Below are 15,937 nucleotides of genomic sequence, written 5' to 3'. Positions count from 1 at the left end.
GTGTTATATACTGATATAGCATTAGGAGCCACTGGGTATATAAATAATTTGTCTTCCTTCACATAATAAAATTAATTTAGAATGTTTTGTTTTTTCCTGGATCCAGAATTACGACAAAAGCAAGAGATTATGATGAGAAATCAGATGATGTCTGTCAACCCTCAAGTTGTGGTGCCCGTCCAGCAAAGGATGCCAGTTATTCCAACGCAGTTTGATTCGCGACTGTTAGACAGGTGCCGGCATTCATGTGCTCAGTGCTAGGTTTGGTATTGATCAATAGTAAATATATTAAATGTATTATCGATAGTAAAACTGATGCACATATTAGATGACCCTTGTATAAATCTCTATAATTACTCTCTGATAGCTGTACCCACATTGGTTTTTTAACTGAGCAAAATGTTGTAATCTTAATTGTACAGTGAAAGTCATGTTTTTCAAAAAGCATTGGTTTATTGTTACATAATACATAATGATACAGAACTAATATGTCTGACTCCTTCCAATACACAAACTATGAAGACACATATTTCTATATTTATGTTTATTTTATTTCCCACACATTCTTCACCAAAAACTCTCATTATAAAAAAAAATGTTATTTTATTTATTAGAGGAGAATTATTGCCATCGAATGACTTGATAATTCCCAACGACACAAGACAAATGCATTTGGCTTCACACTTTGGACCATCAGTTCCTGGTCATTCAAGTGTTATTTCCAACAGAGCTTTCTCTACTCCAGGTAACGCTACTATGATAACACTTAGCTAACAAGTTTCCTCTGTCAATTCAATGTATATATATATATATATATATATATATATATATATATTGACATGGTCACTGTTACATTATATGAAGGGAGATACGTGTCACTGCGTATACTCCAGTCAGTGATGTAGAACCAGATTATTTTTGTCTCCAGCATTCTAAGTGCTCACCATACCCTCTCTTGCAGACCCAACACCAAAATGTGTACTAGCAGGACCTGCAGTGATGTCACGATCATGTGATCATCACATGGTCCTGTTTAATACCTGGACATGTTAAACAAACTGGGTGGTGTATGGGGAGAGGGAAAACTCCCACCTGGCTCCAGGAGGAGTGGAGGACATTGCTGGTGTCTGCAGGTGGAACCTGCAGAGCAAGGACTCTGCTGCACTTTGTTTGTTTTGTTTTTCCGTTAATCCAGGAAGGCTCTGCTTTTGTTTTTGTGGACCCTACCTTGGTCTATGTTGAATTTAATAAACCAGCAGGTGTTATACATAACCCCAATACCAAAAAAGTTGGAACACTGTTTAAAATGCAAAGAAAACAAGATTGCAATGATTTGGAAATCTCTTATTGCCATATTTTATTAACAACAGAACATAGAACTCAGATCAGAAGGTAAGCGTTGGATATTTCTCCATTTAAGTTGAAAAAATGAACTCATATAGAAATTCATGGCAGCAACACATCTCAAAAAAGTTTGGACAGGGCCATGTCTACCACTGTGTAACATCCCCTCTTCTTTTTACATTAGTCTGTAAATGTCAGGGAAATCAGGAGACCAATTGCTAAAGGTTTGGAAGAGGAATGTTGTCCCATTCTCCTCTAATGCAGGGTTTGTGCTGCACAAAAGTCCTGGAATTTTCTTTATCAGATTCTTCATTTCATAATGCAGAAAATGTTTTCTATTGGTGAAAGATCTGGGCTGCAGGTGGCCGGTTCATCACCTGAACCCTTCTTTTTCAAAGTCATGCTGTTGTGATGGATGCAATATGTCATCTAGCATTGTCTTGCTGAAATATCCAAGGCCTTCCCTGAAATAGACAATGCTTGGATGGAGAAAAATGTTGTTCTAAAACCTCTTTATAATGCTCAGCATTGATAGTGCCTTTCAAGATGTCTAACGTGTCCATGCCTTAGGCACAAATACAATCCCATACCATCAGATATAAAAGAACTGTGCACTGATAACAAGCTGGATGGTCCCTCTCCTCCGAGTCAGGAAGACACGGTGTCTTTGGTACCATGTGGGTTTTGATTCATCTGACCACAGAAAAATATTCCATTTTGTCTTAGTCTATTTTAAAAACGCTCTGGCCCAGAGAGCACAGCAGCTTTTCTGGATTGTGTTGATGTATGGATTCTTCATTGTAAGATTCAGCTTTAACTTGTATCTGTGGATTGCACAGAGTACTGTCGCAAAAAAATTTCTGGAAGTATTCCTGAGGCCATGCAGTAATTTCCAAGACAGGATCATGCCTGTTTTTAATGCAGTGTTGCCTGAGGGACCATAGGTCATGGGCTTCCAGTATTAACTGTTGAAATAGCTTGTGCACATGGATTTCTCCAGAATCTCTGAATCTTTTGATATTTTGTACTGTAGATAGTGGGATAATTTTATGTTGAGGAATATTTTTCTGAAATTGTTGTACAATTTTAAGATACAATTGTTCACCACTTGGTGAACCTCTGACCATATTTCCTTCTGAAAGACTCCACCTCTCTAGCGTACTCTTTTATATAGTCATGTGATTTAGTTAAAAATTGCCCTTCCAGCTGTTTTTCATTAGTATCACTTACTTCTTCAGCCTTTAGTTAACCCTGTCCCACCTTTTTGAGACGTCTTGCCCCACCAACTTTTAAATGAGTTATTTTTTTCCAAATGAAATGGAGAAATGTGTAACTTTAACCTTCTGTTCTATGTTCTGATATAATTTCTTGTTTTTTTTTTTACATTTTACACAACATCCAAAATTTTTCTGGAATTGGGATTATATATTGTGAGGCAGCAAGGGGAATCATATATGGAGGTCATTACGTGTCCCCCAGGATGTGCATAGAAACATACTGAACCAGCTGGAGAGCATTGTAATTATAGCCACAGCAAAAGAAAAGAGAGTGTGGACTTTATCAATCTATTTGACCAAGTCAGATTTAGAAAATTCTGACATGGGCTTTTATTTTTGGAGAGATCTGTAGGAAGGTAGAGGGACAGATCTTTCCCTCCACTACGGGTCTTGGACATGGCCCATGTCCACGATTCCCTTTTAAACTTTCAGTTAAGGTTTGGGTGGGTCAGTATTTTTTTTCAAGCAACAGAGCATGAGCTTGGTGGATGTCAGGTCTGTGTGAAACTGAACACAGGTCAGAGCCAGACAAAGCAAAAACCATTGCCGAACCCATGAGTTACGCAATGGTGCTGTCGCCCATGGCAACGGATTGATAAGGACTGTCACGGATGATCCGGCTGCGAACTGGAGGACAACTTTTGAGTTTGTTTTCGTAAGTTGCCAAAATAAAGACATTCGAGTTGATCTATCTTGGGTCACTGCCTCATTACTGCCCTGTCCTGAAAGCCGCTGTCTTACAAGATCTATCTATATATATATATATATATATATATGTGTGTGTGTTCCTGTATATGCAGTATATATTCAAGTGTATACTGTATGTATTGAAGTAGATTCTCTTATAATTCTTCAGGGCAAAATATAATAATCCTGATCCATTAAAGAGAATGTATATAGCCTTTAAACTGACGCTCTACTTTGTTCCTAGGTTATGGCAACTTCCTACATACAGAACCATTGGATTTTATGGCTAGGAGACAGGAACTATTACAGAAACAAAATATGAACAGGTATTTAAGAGTTTCAGCTATTGAAAAGTATCATAACGATATAAAAGATGCAGAGACGTATAGAAGAAGTAAAACGAGAATATGTGACGTGGGCCTATTGTTTTTGCCTAAATCAGTATCACGTTAATTTTATAAAACTATGTAGAAAGTGGCACCTTCCTCGTATTCCAGTGGCTTGAAACTTATAGAGAACTCTAGTTCTATAAAATCATTTAGTCACAATAGTAATAGTAGACATGGAGGAGAGGGATGCAGCTGTAGTCTCTGTGCCTCGGTGTACAAGATGGGATGGCTGTGAGGAATTTGATTTGCTCAGAGCATGCAGCACAACGATGACATCAGCAAGAGGACGCCGCCCTATCAGCAAGCATTAAGAGAGATATTAAAGAGGTTGCCTAGGGCTATTATATATATTTTTTACTATGGGCTTAAAAGCTAACAGACAGGTAGTTGCAAACAGAGGCATGTACCTGCCTGTTCTACCTGGTGCCGGCACAGAGCGGTCACTGACCTCTTCTACCGGAAATTCTGTTGCTCAACATTAACAGAGCAGATCTTCTTCTTCCAGGCTGCTCTGTTAGCCGGGCGTGACTGCTGACATCATGCTGATTTACAGCTGGCTCCCCAGCCCAGTTAGGCAATTGGGAGCCAGCTGTCGATCAGCATGACGTCGGCAGTCACACCCCGTCAACAGAGCAGAGCAGGAGAGAAGCTGCTGTTCTGTTGATGTGATGTCAGCGGAAGCCACTGAGTCACAAGCCGGTGTGGTCTGTGACTTCTCTGTGACCTCTCTGAGCCAGCACAGATCAACGCCGTACAAAACAGTAGTTAATAACTCTCTGCCTAATAGTTCTTAGGCTTGTATAAATAAAATGATATAGTCCTAGATAAACCAATTAACAGAAACCATGAGAGCTGCTGTATTGTATCTAATATACATTTATTGCTGCTCAAAAATTTAAACCTACTGTAGATATACGTTATAGAAGATCTGTCATCAGGATAAAAGGCGCCAGTTTTTGCTTTTATCTTATTCGCACTGCTTTGCTGAGTATGCCATTTTTTTCAAATCCGCCACACGGTCCCAGAGATATGGGCCTTTTTATTTCTTGCTAATTTTTATTGCAGGAGTCACAGGGTAATTATGCAGAGCAGACTAAAGACACGGCCCCAGAATCTTGTGAGCCACGTCTCCTTGGAAAAGGCTATAAAACTAGCACTAAATGAAAGGGCCTATACCTCTGGGACCACATGGTGTATAATAAAAAAGGAAATAGCATGCTTAAGGGCGCAGTGCGGATATACTATGCCACTTTTGAGATGGTGACATTTCCTTTTTGTCTCCAAGAGGTTGCAAATACAGCTCTGACAAAAATTAAGAGATCACTGCAAAATTTTCAGTTTGTCTGATTTTTCTCTTTATAGGTATATTTTTGAGTAAAATGTAAATTGTTCTTTTATTCTATAAACTACTGACAACATGTCTTTGAATTTCCAAGCACTAAATTTTGTATTTATTTTCAGAAAATGAGAAATGGTCACAATAAGAAAAAATGTACAGCTTGCAGATCTCAAATAATGCTAAGAAAACAAGTTCATAATCATTTAGAAACAACAATACTAATGTTTTTACTCAGGAAGAGTTAAGAAATCAATATTATGTGGAATAACCATGATTTTTAATCATAACTTTCATGTCATGCGTCTTGGCATGCTTTCCGCCAGTTTTTCACACTGCTTTTGGGTGACCTTATGCCACTCCTGGTACAAAAATTTAAGCAGTTCTTCTTTGTTTGATGGCTTGTGACTATCCATCTTCCTCTTGATTACATTCCAGAGGTTTTCAATGGGGTTCAGGTCTGGAGAGCGGGCTGACCATGACAGGGATTTGATGTGTGGTCCTTCATCCACACACTGATTGACCTAGCTGTGTGGCATGGTGCATTGTCCTGCTGGAAAAACCAGTCCTCAGACTGGGGAACATTGCCTGAGCAGAAGGAATCAACTGTTTTTCCAGGATAACCTTGCTTGCGGTTTGATTCATGCGTCCTTCTCAAAGATTAACATGCCCAAATCCAGCCTTGCTGAAGCATCCCCAGATCATCACCAATCCTCCAACAAATTTCACATTGGGTGCAAGACACTGTGGCTTGTACGCATCTATAGGTCTCCGTCTAACCATTAGATGACCAGGTGTTGGGCAAAGCTGAAAATTAGACTCATCAGAGAAGATTACCTTACTACAGTCCTCTATGGTCCAATCCTTATGGTCTTTGGCAAACTTCTGCCTGGCTCTTCTATGCTTCTCATTGATTAAAATCTTTTTTCTACCATTACACGACTTGAGCCCTGCCTCTAGGAGCCTGTTATTGCTGTGCACTTCACCCCAGCTGCCATTTGCCATTCCTTTTGTAGGTCACTTAATGCCATCCTGCCGTTGCTTAGTGACATTCGAATAAGATGACGGTCATCCTGGTCAGTGGATACTCGTTTTCGCCCTCTGCTGGTCTGTAGCTTTGTTGTCCCCAATGTCTGCTGCTTGACCTTATTGTAATGGACTGTCGTCTTAGAAATTTTAAGGATGAAGGCAACATGAGGCTCACTGTATCCCTCTGCTAGTAAAGCCAGAATTGAGCCCTTTTCATCACTCGACTTTTCTTTTCAACTCCTTTGGCATGGTTAAAAGTTATTTTTTCATTCCTATTACTTTTGGGATATTACTAGCACTTGTTTTGCCATCCACCTTGTCCTATTGCAAGAGGATTGTGAACAACACAGCAGGTTTTTTTTATACTTTCCTTCGTTAAATAAGATTTGGTTCAGGTGATCACCTAATCAGAAGCACATTAAGTAGAATGAGGTGTCCTCTGGTTGGAATTCAACTGACACTGGAATGGAATGGCTGTCAGACATGTAGAGAAGCTGATTTTTATAAAACTGTGCAGTGGTCTCTTAATTTTTGCCAGAGCAGTATGTTCAGAAATGAAACCACTATTTGACCATTGAATCTTCTAAAAAGAGCCTGAAAAATACCAGGCTCGCTTTGCTTTCCCTTATACTTTCTAGTATAGTCATACTATCATAACTAAAGTCCCTTTGGTCCCAATAAAGAGGCACCAAGTTATGGAGCACTGTAGAGCTAAGATATTATTTTAATTAATCAGTCTTAGTGCTGATTCTTCCATTAGCATTTTATGAAATGTCTTTAAAACGTTTCCCACTGCCTTGGTTTTGCAGCCTTTTCCCCTCAGCTATAATAATGCTTTCGTAAAGAGAACATAAAATATTGTGATTCCATGAACTTTTTTCTATGCCGTGTATGTAATGGAAATAAGTATACCAATGTCAATACATTTCTAAAACCAATTAAATTGTATCCAATAACTTCTGGTATGCCCAGAATATGTAAACTTATTTAGAGTTGCCATGCTGATTTCTTGCAGGAAGCATTAAAGTGGTTGTCCATTCCAAACCGATAAGTCTGCAGTCACTCTGTGTGACTACAGACTTATAAAGCCCGCCAGAGCACGCACTGTGTGCTGACGAGATTTGCCGGTTACTGGCTTGGGACCGGAGGTTATATACGTGTTATACATACCCCCATCCAGGACCCGTCCAGTGGGTGTGACCTCGCTCCATACACTTGTATAGAGCAAGTCCGTGCCCTGACTAGTGATGCGGTTGTTTGGTGAGCGTGGTTATTAGATGGCGCGGCCTCTCTCCATACAAGTGTCTGGAGCAAGGCTGCGCCCACATTACAACACATACATACCCTCCGGTCTCAGAAACCGGCGTGACAACTTTACAACACATACTCCATATGACAACTTCATAATACATAATCTAAAGGGTTGGTCCACAAATAAATATTAACGCGCATCTGTCAGCCAGCTAAATATGATGCCCAATGTAAGGTCAATGTATTACACATTACACTTACAAATCTGAACTGCTTGTAAACAGATTGACACATGAAATGTTTATAAAGAACACAGCGGACAGATATATTAAAACTCTGCTGTATTTATGAGTACTTTTCCCAGTTTCTTCCCGTTTCTCATACCCTTTCACCGAAACACATCACCTAGACAAAAGTCACAACTTAATAGGTTGCCCACACACAAAACAGCCAGCAGATCCCCTTTAAAGTTGCACTTTGCATGGTGGATGCATTAAAATACTGATCGCTTCCTTCTTCTGTTCCCAGTGTCGTTCCGCTTCTCTTTTGCACCAAATATCTCACATAGAATATTCTGTCAAAACAAAAAAAATATCTTTCTCAATGTAAGTCTATAAGAGCCTTGATGTGAGTCTCATAGACTTGCATTGAGAAAGTGACTCCCGATCCAAACCGATGAAGCAATGTAAGCCATGAATTCAGACCTGTGGCCATATGGCGCAGAAAAGCACCATAATGGCGCTGGGAACAGAAAGATGGCAGTAATTTGTAAGGATTTTAATATGTGCACTGCGCTCATAATAACTATTGCCAAGAGACTCGATAAGGAAGAAAAATGCTGGAGCACTACTTAGTTACTCGGTTTGATCAGGAAAAAACAGAATAGGTTTTACATTTGAATAATTTAGAATCAAATGTTCCTTTGTCTAGATATTACTTTTATACACCCATCAGTGATGTATTGATTCTCTCCTAAAACATCCATCTAATGTGTCCAATACTGGTGGTCACACATGCTCAGTGACTTGGTCCCACAGCCTGGATCAGACAAGCCAACAGAAGTCAGCTTTGGGCATCTTAAGTGGGCGTTCTTAAAGGAAATAAAAAAACAGCAACAAAGGTCATCATAATTCTGTAATAACACCATTTAAGAGGCGGGTTTTTTTTTTTATTTAATCCAAGTGCATTTTTGGGGAGGTTTTCGTGGTCCAACAGAAATGTAAAATTTCATTGTGGAACAAACCGTTCAGTGAGTTGTTTCACATCATCTATATCTGTCTATATGCACTATTACTTCACTTTTAATCAATACATAAAAACTAGACAATCCCAGTTCATATGGACTAGGGTAATAAACAACACCAGACACAGAATAATAAATACTTCAGGCCACTAAACTCGCCCTAATAAGCCCTGGCAATCCCTGCCTGGCCGCGGAGGTTGGCACCCTAATTGTAGACGATAGTGGCGCCCCCGCTCAACGTCGGTGACCCTAATACACCCTAAAAAACCCTAGTCCACGGCGAGGATACACAGAAAAACACAACCACACAATAAACACCCGAAAAAACCCCTGGTGGAGAGACTGTATAACGTCTCTAAGATAATTAACTTATCTCGTACTAGAATCATGGGCAAATAAACCCACCCTAGATAGTATCTCGTAGTAAAAAATACTGATATATAGCAGCTTTTGTTAACTTATCTCGTAATGAAAAAGACTTATGCTGCAAAAAGGGATAGACCAGATATACCCCCCAAAAAAAAGGGGAAAAAAGAAAAAACGTTTATACAGTAAAAAGTGCACCCACAATAATGCACACAGCACTTCAGGTTAAATAACCACAAAAAATTGTATCCACCAGATGGAAATTAGTGGCATATAAATAATATATATAAAACGCTTAGTGGACATAATAGTCCTACATATGGACAATAGCGTTGTAAGATAGATACTTATCAGCCATCCAAAAATATGACACCGCACATTGTACTGATCTTTTGGCCAGGGTGATGGAATCCCCTTTTTCTCTCTGCCCCTGATAAACCCTCGGTATCTAGGAGGGGGAAACGCGTCGGGCTGGGCCTCATATCTCCTGATGGCTGATAAGTATCAATCTTATAACGCTGATAGACCTATTGTTTGGCTGGGCCTCATATTTTTGGATGGCTGATAAGTATCTATCTTACAACGCTATTGTCCATATGTAGGACTATCCCTTTTTGCAGCATAAGTCTTTTTCATTACGAGATAAGTTAACAAAAGCTGCTATATATCAGTATTTTTTACTACGAGATACTATCTAGGGTGGGTTTATTTGCCCATGATTCTAGTACGAGATAAGTTAATTATCTTAGAGACGTTATACAGTCTCTCCACCAGGGGTTTTTTCGGGTGTTTATTGTGTGGTTGTGTTTTTCTGTGTATCCTCGCCGTACACTAGGGTTTTTTAGGGTGTATTAGGGTCACCGACGTTGAGCGGGGGCACCACTATCGTCTACAATTAGGGTGCCAACCTCCGCGGCCAGGCAGGGATTGCCAGGGCTTATTAGGGCGAGTTTAGTAGCCTGAAGTATTTATTATTCTGTGTCTGGTGTTGTTTATTACCCTAGTCCATATGAACTGGGATTGTCTTGTTTTTATGTATTGATTAAAAGTGAAGTTTTAGGGATCTTTTTTTCTGTTGCTACCTTGGTGTCCGCTTTGTCTTTTGATCCCAAAAACAAATTTTTTTGGAGGTTTTTCTATATGCACTATTACGTTATATGAAAATCATAATTAGAGACTTTCTGCTCGGCTTTACAAAAAAGAGTGGAGATCCTCTATCAACTAGACTCTAGTTACTAGAGTGAAGATCCTCTACCAAGGATCATTTTGTATTCCGGCCAACCTGATCCATACATGTATTACATTCACTTCTATTTATTTGAATGGATACACGTAACACTATATTTCATCTGTTGCACTGGAAAAGAACTTCCTCCAGCAAATTTAATTTTTAACAATGTGTATTTACTTTTTAATTTACTTACCCATATTTATTTTGATGCATAGGATGGATATGGAAATTAATGCAATGTATCACCAAAGAGAGATGGACAAGTCTCATAGAAAAGGTTTAGTTGATATGGACTCACCATTTCTCTATCATGGGATGCCATCCAACACAATAGCAATCAGAGGTCGGCAGATGTGTCCAGAAGGCCAGCTTCCCTCAGATTTATTTGTCCATCGCAATGCCCTAGACATCCTTCATGGTAGCACAATTTTGAAGACTAGTCCGTATGCTCCTATTAATAGCCTGCAGAAGGAAAGAGCCCGCAGACCAGGTAGAAGAGCCGGCAATCCAAAAATTACAGAAAGCAATATTGGAGTGCAAAAGATACCAACAGAAAGCAAACCCCAGTCTTCACCTTCTGCTACTGAAGAGGAGAAAGAGGAGAAAAAAGAAGATGATACCGAGACATTTAATAGATGTGACATTGGAAAAGTAAATACCGAATCTGCAGCAGACAAGACTATGACTGAAAGCCAAGACAGCCAGGAGAAGACAAGTAATCCTATTCCTTCCATGTCCGCTAGACGCAGGACAGGGACAGACAAAGAACTTACCAATCCAGGGCCAACATTTGAAGACAGATATCTTTACCAGTCTCCAGTTCATCTGTCAACAAGTCCATTCAGCTTCCCAGTAACCATGAATCCTTCAGTTCTTCCAGGTAGGCATTGGGTCCTCTTGTTCAGTGAATTCTTCTGAGCGTTTGTAAAAGGATAATGGAGGATGAAGTTTAGGATCACAGTGCGGCGACATTTTGTTGGTGACTGTATAGTGATCTTGAGATGTGGACAGTGTCACTGATGTAATTCTTGACATGATAAATGATTCCAATTGAAAATTGGGTTCAAAAGAAAATTTGTTATGTAAAATCATCTCCATTCTCAAGAACAGGGGATTTTTAATTGCATTGTTTACTGCTCAATACCTAGCTTTGTGGTCACTACTGCAGTCCATCAGTGATAGCCGGTCACTTTGGCAATGAGCCCAGCACTTACAAGATCTTTTCTATAGAGCTATTTGGTGCTGCTCTGAAGATGACTGGGATTGTGGGACCCAGCCAGCTTCACTGACCCTGCGATCTCTAGCCTGCAGCAACAAAGCTGCCTCTGCTTATTGCATCCTGAAATGGACAGTTCAGGCAGCGGCGCAAGGGTGCAAAATGGTCGGCACTGTCAATCAAGTAAGCAGAAGAGCAATGCCACTGGCAAGCAGAAAGCCAGGATGCAGGAGACAGGTGCTCTCCTGAAGATCAGTGTTGTGAATGACCCTTTACGTTTTTAGGTAAAATATTTTTTTTTTCCTAGACTTTCTTTACTATCTCTGCAAAAAATAATCTGAAATCTTGCAGTTTTTTTTACTCTAGGCACTAAGCCTGTTCTGTAGAAATGACTTTTCATTAGTCATTTCATTATCATCACAGACAGGACTACAATGGCAGGGAGCATTTATGTATAGAGAACACAGGATCTACCATAGGTAATGTCACAGCTCACTTCCTCCTCTTTCCTGAACAGTGAGCCTTGCTCAGATCACAGATCTTGCCTAGAGTACTATCCCATCAGTAAAAAATATCTCTAAATGCAGTTATTGAAGGCTCAGAAAAGATGTTTGCCCCCATTAGTCAAGTGCAGTAAATAGAATAAAAAATCTATCATCAGAAAATAAAAACAAATCAGAAAAAAAATACGGTATGTTTCAGGATCTTGATTAATTATTAAACGTATTATAAGTGACAATTCACTGGAAAAATACCACACTGACCAAAGCACTGAAGCTGAAGGCTAGAGCGATTCACCATATTCCAAATTATTATGCAAATGCTAATTTAATCAGATTTCTTAGATGGTCGTTGCAAATGAGTCAATATAATGTTCAAATCATCAACGTTAGAGAATAAATCAAACTCTATTGGACAAACCTTCCAATGATAATAGTATTTTTTTTTCAAAACTACAAGAACCTCAAAATATACTGTTCCAAATTATTATATTCAATTAGATAGATTTAGTGGTGCAGATATATATGTGCTGAATTAGCTGCGAGTATCAATAATCCCCTACCACAATAGGGTATTGTTCCTCAAAATTGTGTATATATATATATATATATATATATATATATATATATATGTATGTATACTCGCGCTTCAACTCAGTCACAACAAATCATTACTCATAAAAACACCAAAAAAATACCTTATTTTGGTCTGTTGAAAGATGTTCAATTAGTGGATGAGGAGGGACGTGGTTAATAGCAAATGCCTATAATAACCAAGTAAAAGTTAGGAAGACGAATAATTATTTAGGAGCTTTATATAGAGGCACTAAATAAATGTGAATGAGTGAAAAAATATGTAAAAATTCATGCCTTTTTTAACATGCGGTAAAAGTATTTAAGCGCTATTTAGCAGTTATGTGCCCAACTGATTAAAATGAGTTAATCCCCAAATTGTGCACTAATAACGCATGGATGCGCTCCTAGACAAAATAGTCTAGCGCTATAGGTTTACATAAGCTTCTCTTATTCAAAGCGCTGTGAGTGCTCGGGTCATGTGCCAGTACAAGCGGGCAAAGTCCGGTACCTTTATAGGAGGGATGTCTTGTTAAAGTAGATGGATCCGTTGTTCGTCTTGCCCTGACTTCTGAAAAGTTAGTCCTGGAGTTATATCCCGGCTAGAGACGGGCTCACTAGGTGGGCTGCTGAAGTGAGCGGTAGCCGCAAAAAGGCGCGGTAAGCGCCAGCAGGTCCTGTGGTTAACTAGGACCTATGTGACGTCTTAAGGTAGCGTGACTAACAGTGTCACGTGTAATCCAACAAAAAGCATAGTGTGCAGAAGGAGCCAATCTTTCTAATCCGACGCGTTTCAGAATCACTTCGGATTCCTTCATCATCCCTGATTAACCACGTGCTATTAACCACGTCCCTCCTCATCCACTAATTGAACATCTTTCAACAAACCAAAATAAGGTATTTTTTTGGTGTTTTTATCAGTAATGATTTGTTGTGACTGAGTTAAAGCGCGAGTATACATATATAAAATTATTATATTCAACAGAGTTTCCAAACATTTTATACATTGTAAAAAAAAAACTGAAAATGGTCATTTGTTGAATTTGCAGCATTAAGAAGTCATATTTACTGAAAATCCAAAGCTTTTTCAATCAAAAACATCTTAGGCTAAGTTACATGATAACATAGGACCCCTTCTTTGATATCACCGTCACAATTCTTGTATCCACTGTGAGTGTTTGGATAGTTTACGCTTGAATTTCTTTGTAGGATGTAAGAATAGCCTCCCAGAGCTGCTGTTTTGATGTGAACTACTTCCTACCCTTTTAAGGGGGTAAGATATGATGTCTCTTACGCTTCCCTTCCCTCTGACTGTCTGCCAGTTCCTAATGTTTACAGACGTATTTTTATGATTATTGCCTGCGGTACTGCTACATGTATAACAATGTATTACCGCTCATTACTTATGGTATTGCCACTTGAATGTGTTATCATTGTATAGATAACTATATATTCCCTCATGTTCTTGTAAGATGATACTGCATGTACATTATGTGTCATTTGTGTATGTACAGTTAGGGAAAGTTAGTGCATCCTTTATGGGACATTAGAGGAGGGCACTCTTAGTATATAGTTTCCCCATAGGCTGGGTAGTTGTAATTATGTTGCGGGCACTAGGTGGGGGTATACAAGTGGGGCCTGATAGTAGGTTCTTAGAGGGTTAAATGTAGGAGGGGCTGCCGAGAGTAAGGTAGGTGAGGAAGGGTGGTTTAGTCAGACGGCTCCAGGGTGCCCAAGAGTCCACATGGGCTATAGGCCCGGACAGCTTGGTAGTCACCTAACGTTAAGTCGTTATTACCCACGTTACCCATGGCCAGTGCTGGTCTTAGCAGTGGGTCAGAACAGGAAAAGGAAGATGTGGCACCTTACCGCCTGGGCCAATGCTTTTAGGACAGAAGTTGGCTGGACTAAGGAGATGAAAGGAGTTGGTACTTCGACGAGATCGGTCCAGACGGGCCAGATGCTTCACCGGGGTCACCAAATGTAGTGATTGATTAATTCATGTCTGGGGTGAAACAGACTGAAGGAAATGTCATTGTAATGAGGTCAGACTTGGAAGGAACTGGGAAGCAATCTTGTACGGTCCAATCCGGGGTATTAAGATGCGAGACTCGTGAGAGTTTCTCGCAAGTGTGACCCTGGCCTCACCATGATTCTGGCCCAAAACATGACTGTGCCACCTCCTTGTTTACGGCACAGGCTGATTGACACATGGTGGCCATCTACCAACCATCCACTACCCCATCCACTACATCATCGATCTGAACCATCAAGGGTTTCACAGCACTCATCAGTAAACAAGACCAGTTATGTATCTGTGGGCCCACTGCAACAGTTTCTACTTGTGACCATAGTTTAGGGGTGGTGTATGCACAACTGCAAGCCTCTCGATGAACCTACACCTTGAGGTTTGCAGGACTCCAGAGGCACCAGCAGCTTCAAATACATGTTTGCTTTTGTGATGATATTTTAGTAGCTGCTCACATAGGGTACGTTCACACTAGCATAGATTATTTCATGCGAGAGAATCGGGACGACTATGCTAATGACACTTGGGTCAAAATCTGTGAGTGATCAGATTCTGTCGAATGAGAGAATCTTAGCACAGGTGTGGAAAAGATGGAGAACTTAATTTCTCCATCTTCTCCATTGTCACTGCGCAGGTATTTTGAACTGCACTCAGATGTCCTCCAAGTGCAGTCCTATGTTTTACATGCACCCGTAGACTTTCATGGATGTGCGTGCTCCGATTTGCTGAACCACTCGCATAGCACTCGTTCGAGTTATACGCTATTGTGAGTGAGCCCTTAGGCTAAGTTCACACTAGTTATTTTTGCTACGTTTTTAGATGAGTTTTTTATGCTAATTTCCAGCTGCATTTTACAGTACCAGCAAAGTCTATGAGATTTCAGAAATCTCATGCTCACACACTGTTTTTTTTTCATCAACATGTTGGGCTTTACATGTTTTTTTGAACATGAACATATCACTTCTTTCAGCGTTTTTTCAGCATTTTTCGCCCATTGAAAGCAATGGGTGATGAAAAAAAGCAAGTACAGCAGTATATGAAGCCCATTTATTTTTGTGATTTTTCCAGGTTTACCATCTTGTCTTGGTCACCTGAGATGCTGAGATGGCAGTTCGGATTAGTATAGTTTAATTAAATTAATGACGCATAGAAAGTAAGGGCCCCGTCACACATAGCGACGCACCAGCGATTCCGACAACGATATGACCTTGTCAGGATCGCTGGTGTGTTGCTACATGATCGCTGGTGAGCTGCCAAACAGGCAGCTTCACCAGCGATCAGCACTAGCGACATGTGGGTAACAAGCGACGCACGTCGCCTAGTTACCCACTGTGTACCTTAGTTACCAGCGCGCTGGTGCAGGGAGCTGGTAACCAAGTACACATCGGGTTTCTAAGCTGCGCGCGGCACTTAGAAACCCGATGTGTACCTTGGTTACCAGCTCCCTGCACCAGCGCGCTGGTAAC

The 15,937-nt window shown here is 40.1% G+C and overlaps 1 protein-coding gene across 1 annotated transcript in view; it reads left to right on the top strand.

The window, feature by feature from the left end:
- Nucleotides 1-15,937, top strand: part of SAMD7 (sterile alpha motif domain containing 7) — a 79,810-nt gene that overhangs the window by 16,756 nt on the left and 47,117 nt on the right. The window contains 4 exon segments of the mRNA XM_073578905.1: nucleotides 107-233; nucleotides 615-745; nucleotides 3,553-3,634; nucleotides 10,369-11,033. Of these exon segments, the coding sequence (XP_073435006.1) occupies nucleotides 107-233; nucleotides 615-745; nucleotides 3,553-3,634; nucleotides 10,369-11,033 (1,005 nt within the window).

Source organism: Dendrobates tinctorius, unplaced genomic scaffold (assembly GCF_039654945.1).
Source record: "Dendrobates tinctorius isolate UK_male_01 unplaced genomic scaffold, ASM3965494v1 ptg000060l, whole genome shotgun sequence".
Taxonomy (NCBI): Eukaryota; Metazoa; Chordata; class Amphibia; order Anura; family Dendrobatidae; genus Dendrobates; species Dendrobates tinctorius.
The sequence above is the reverse complement of the archived record's forward strand: the minus strand, read 5'-3'. Positions and strand labels throughout refer to the sequence as shown.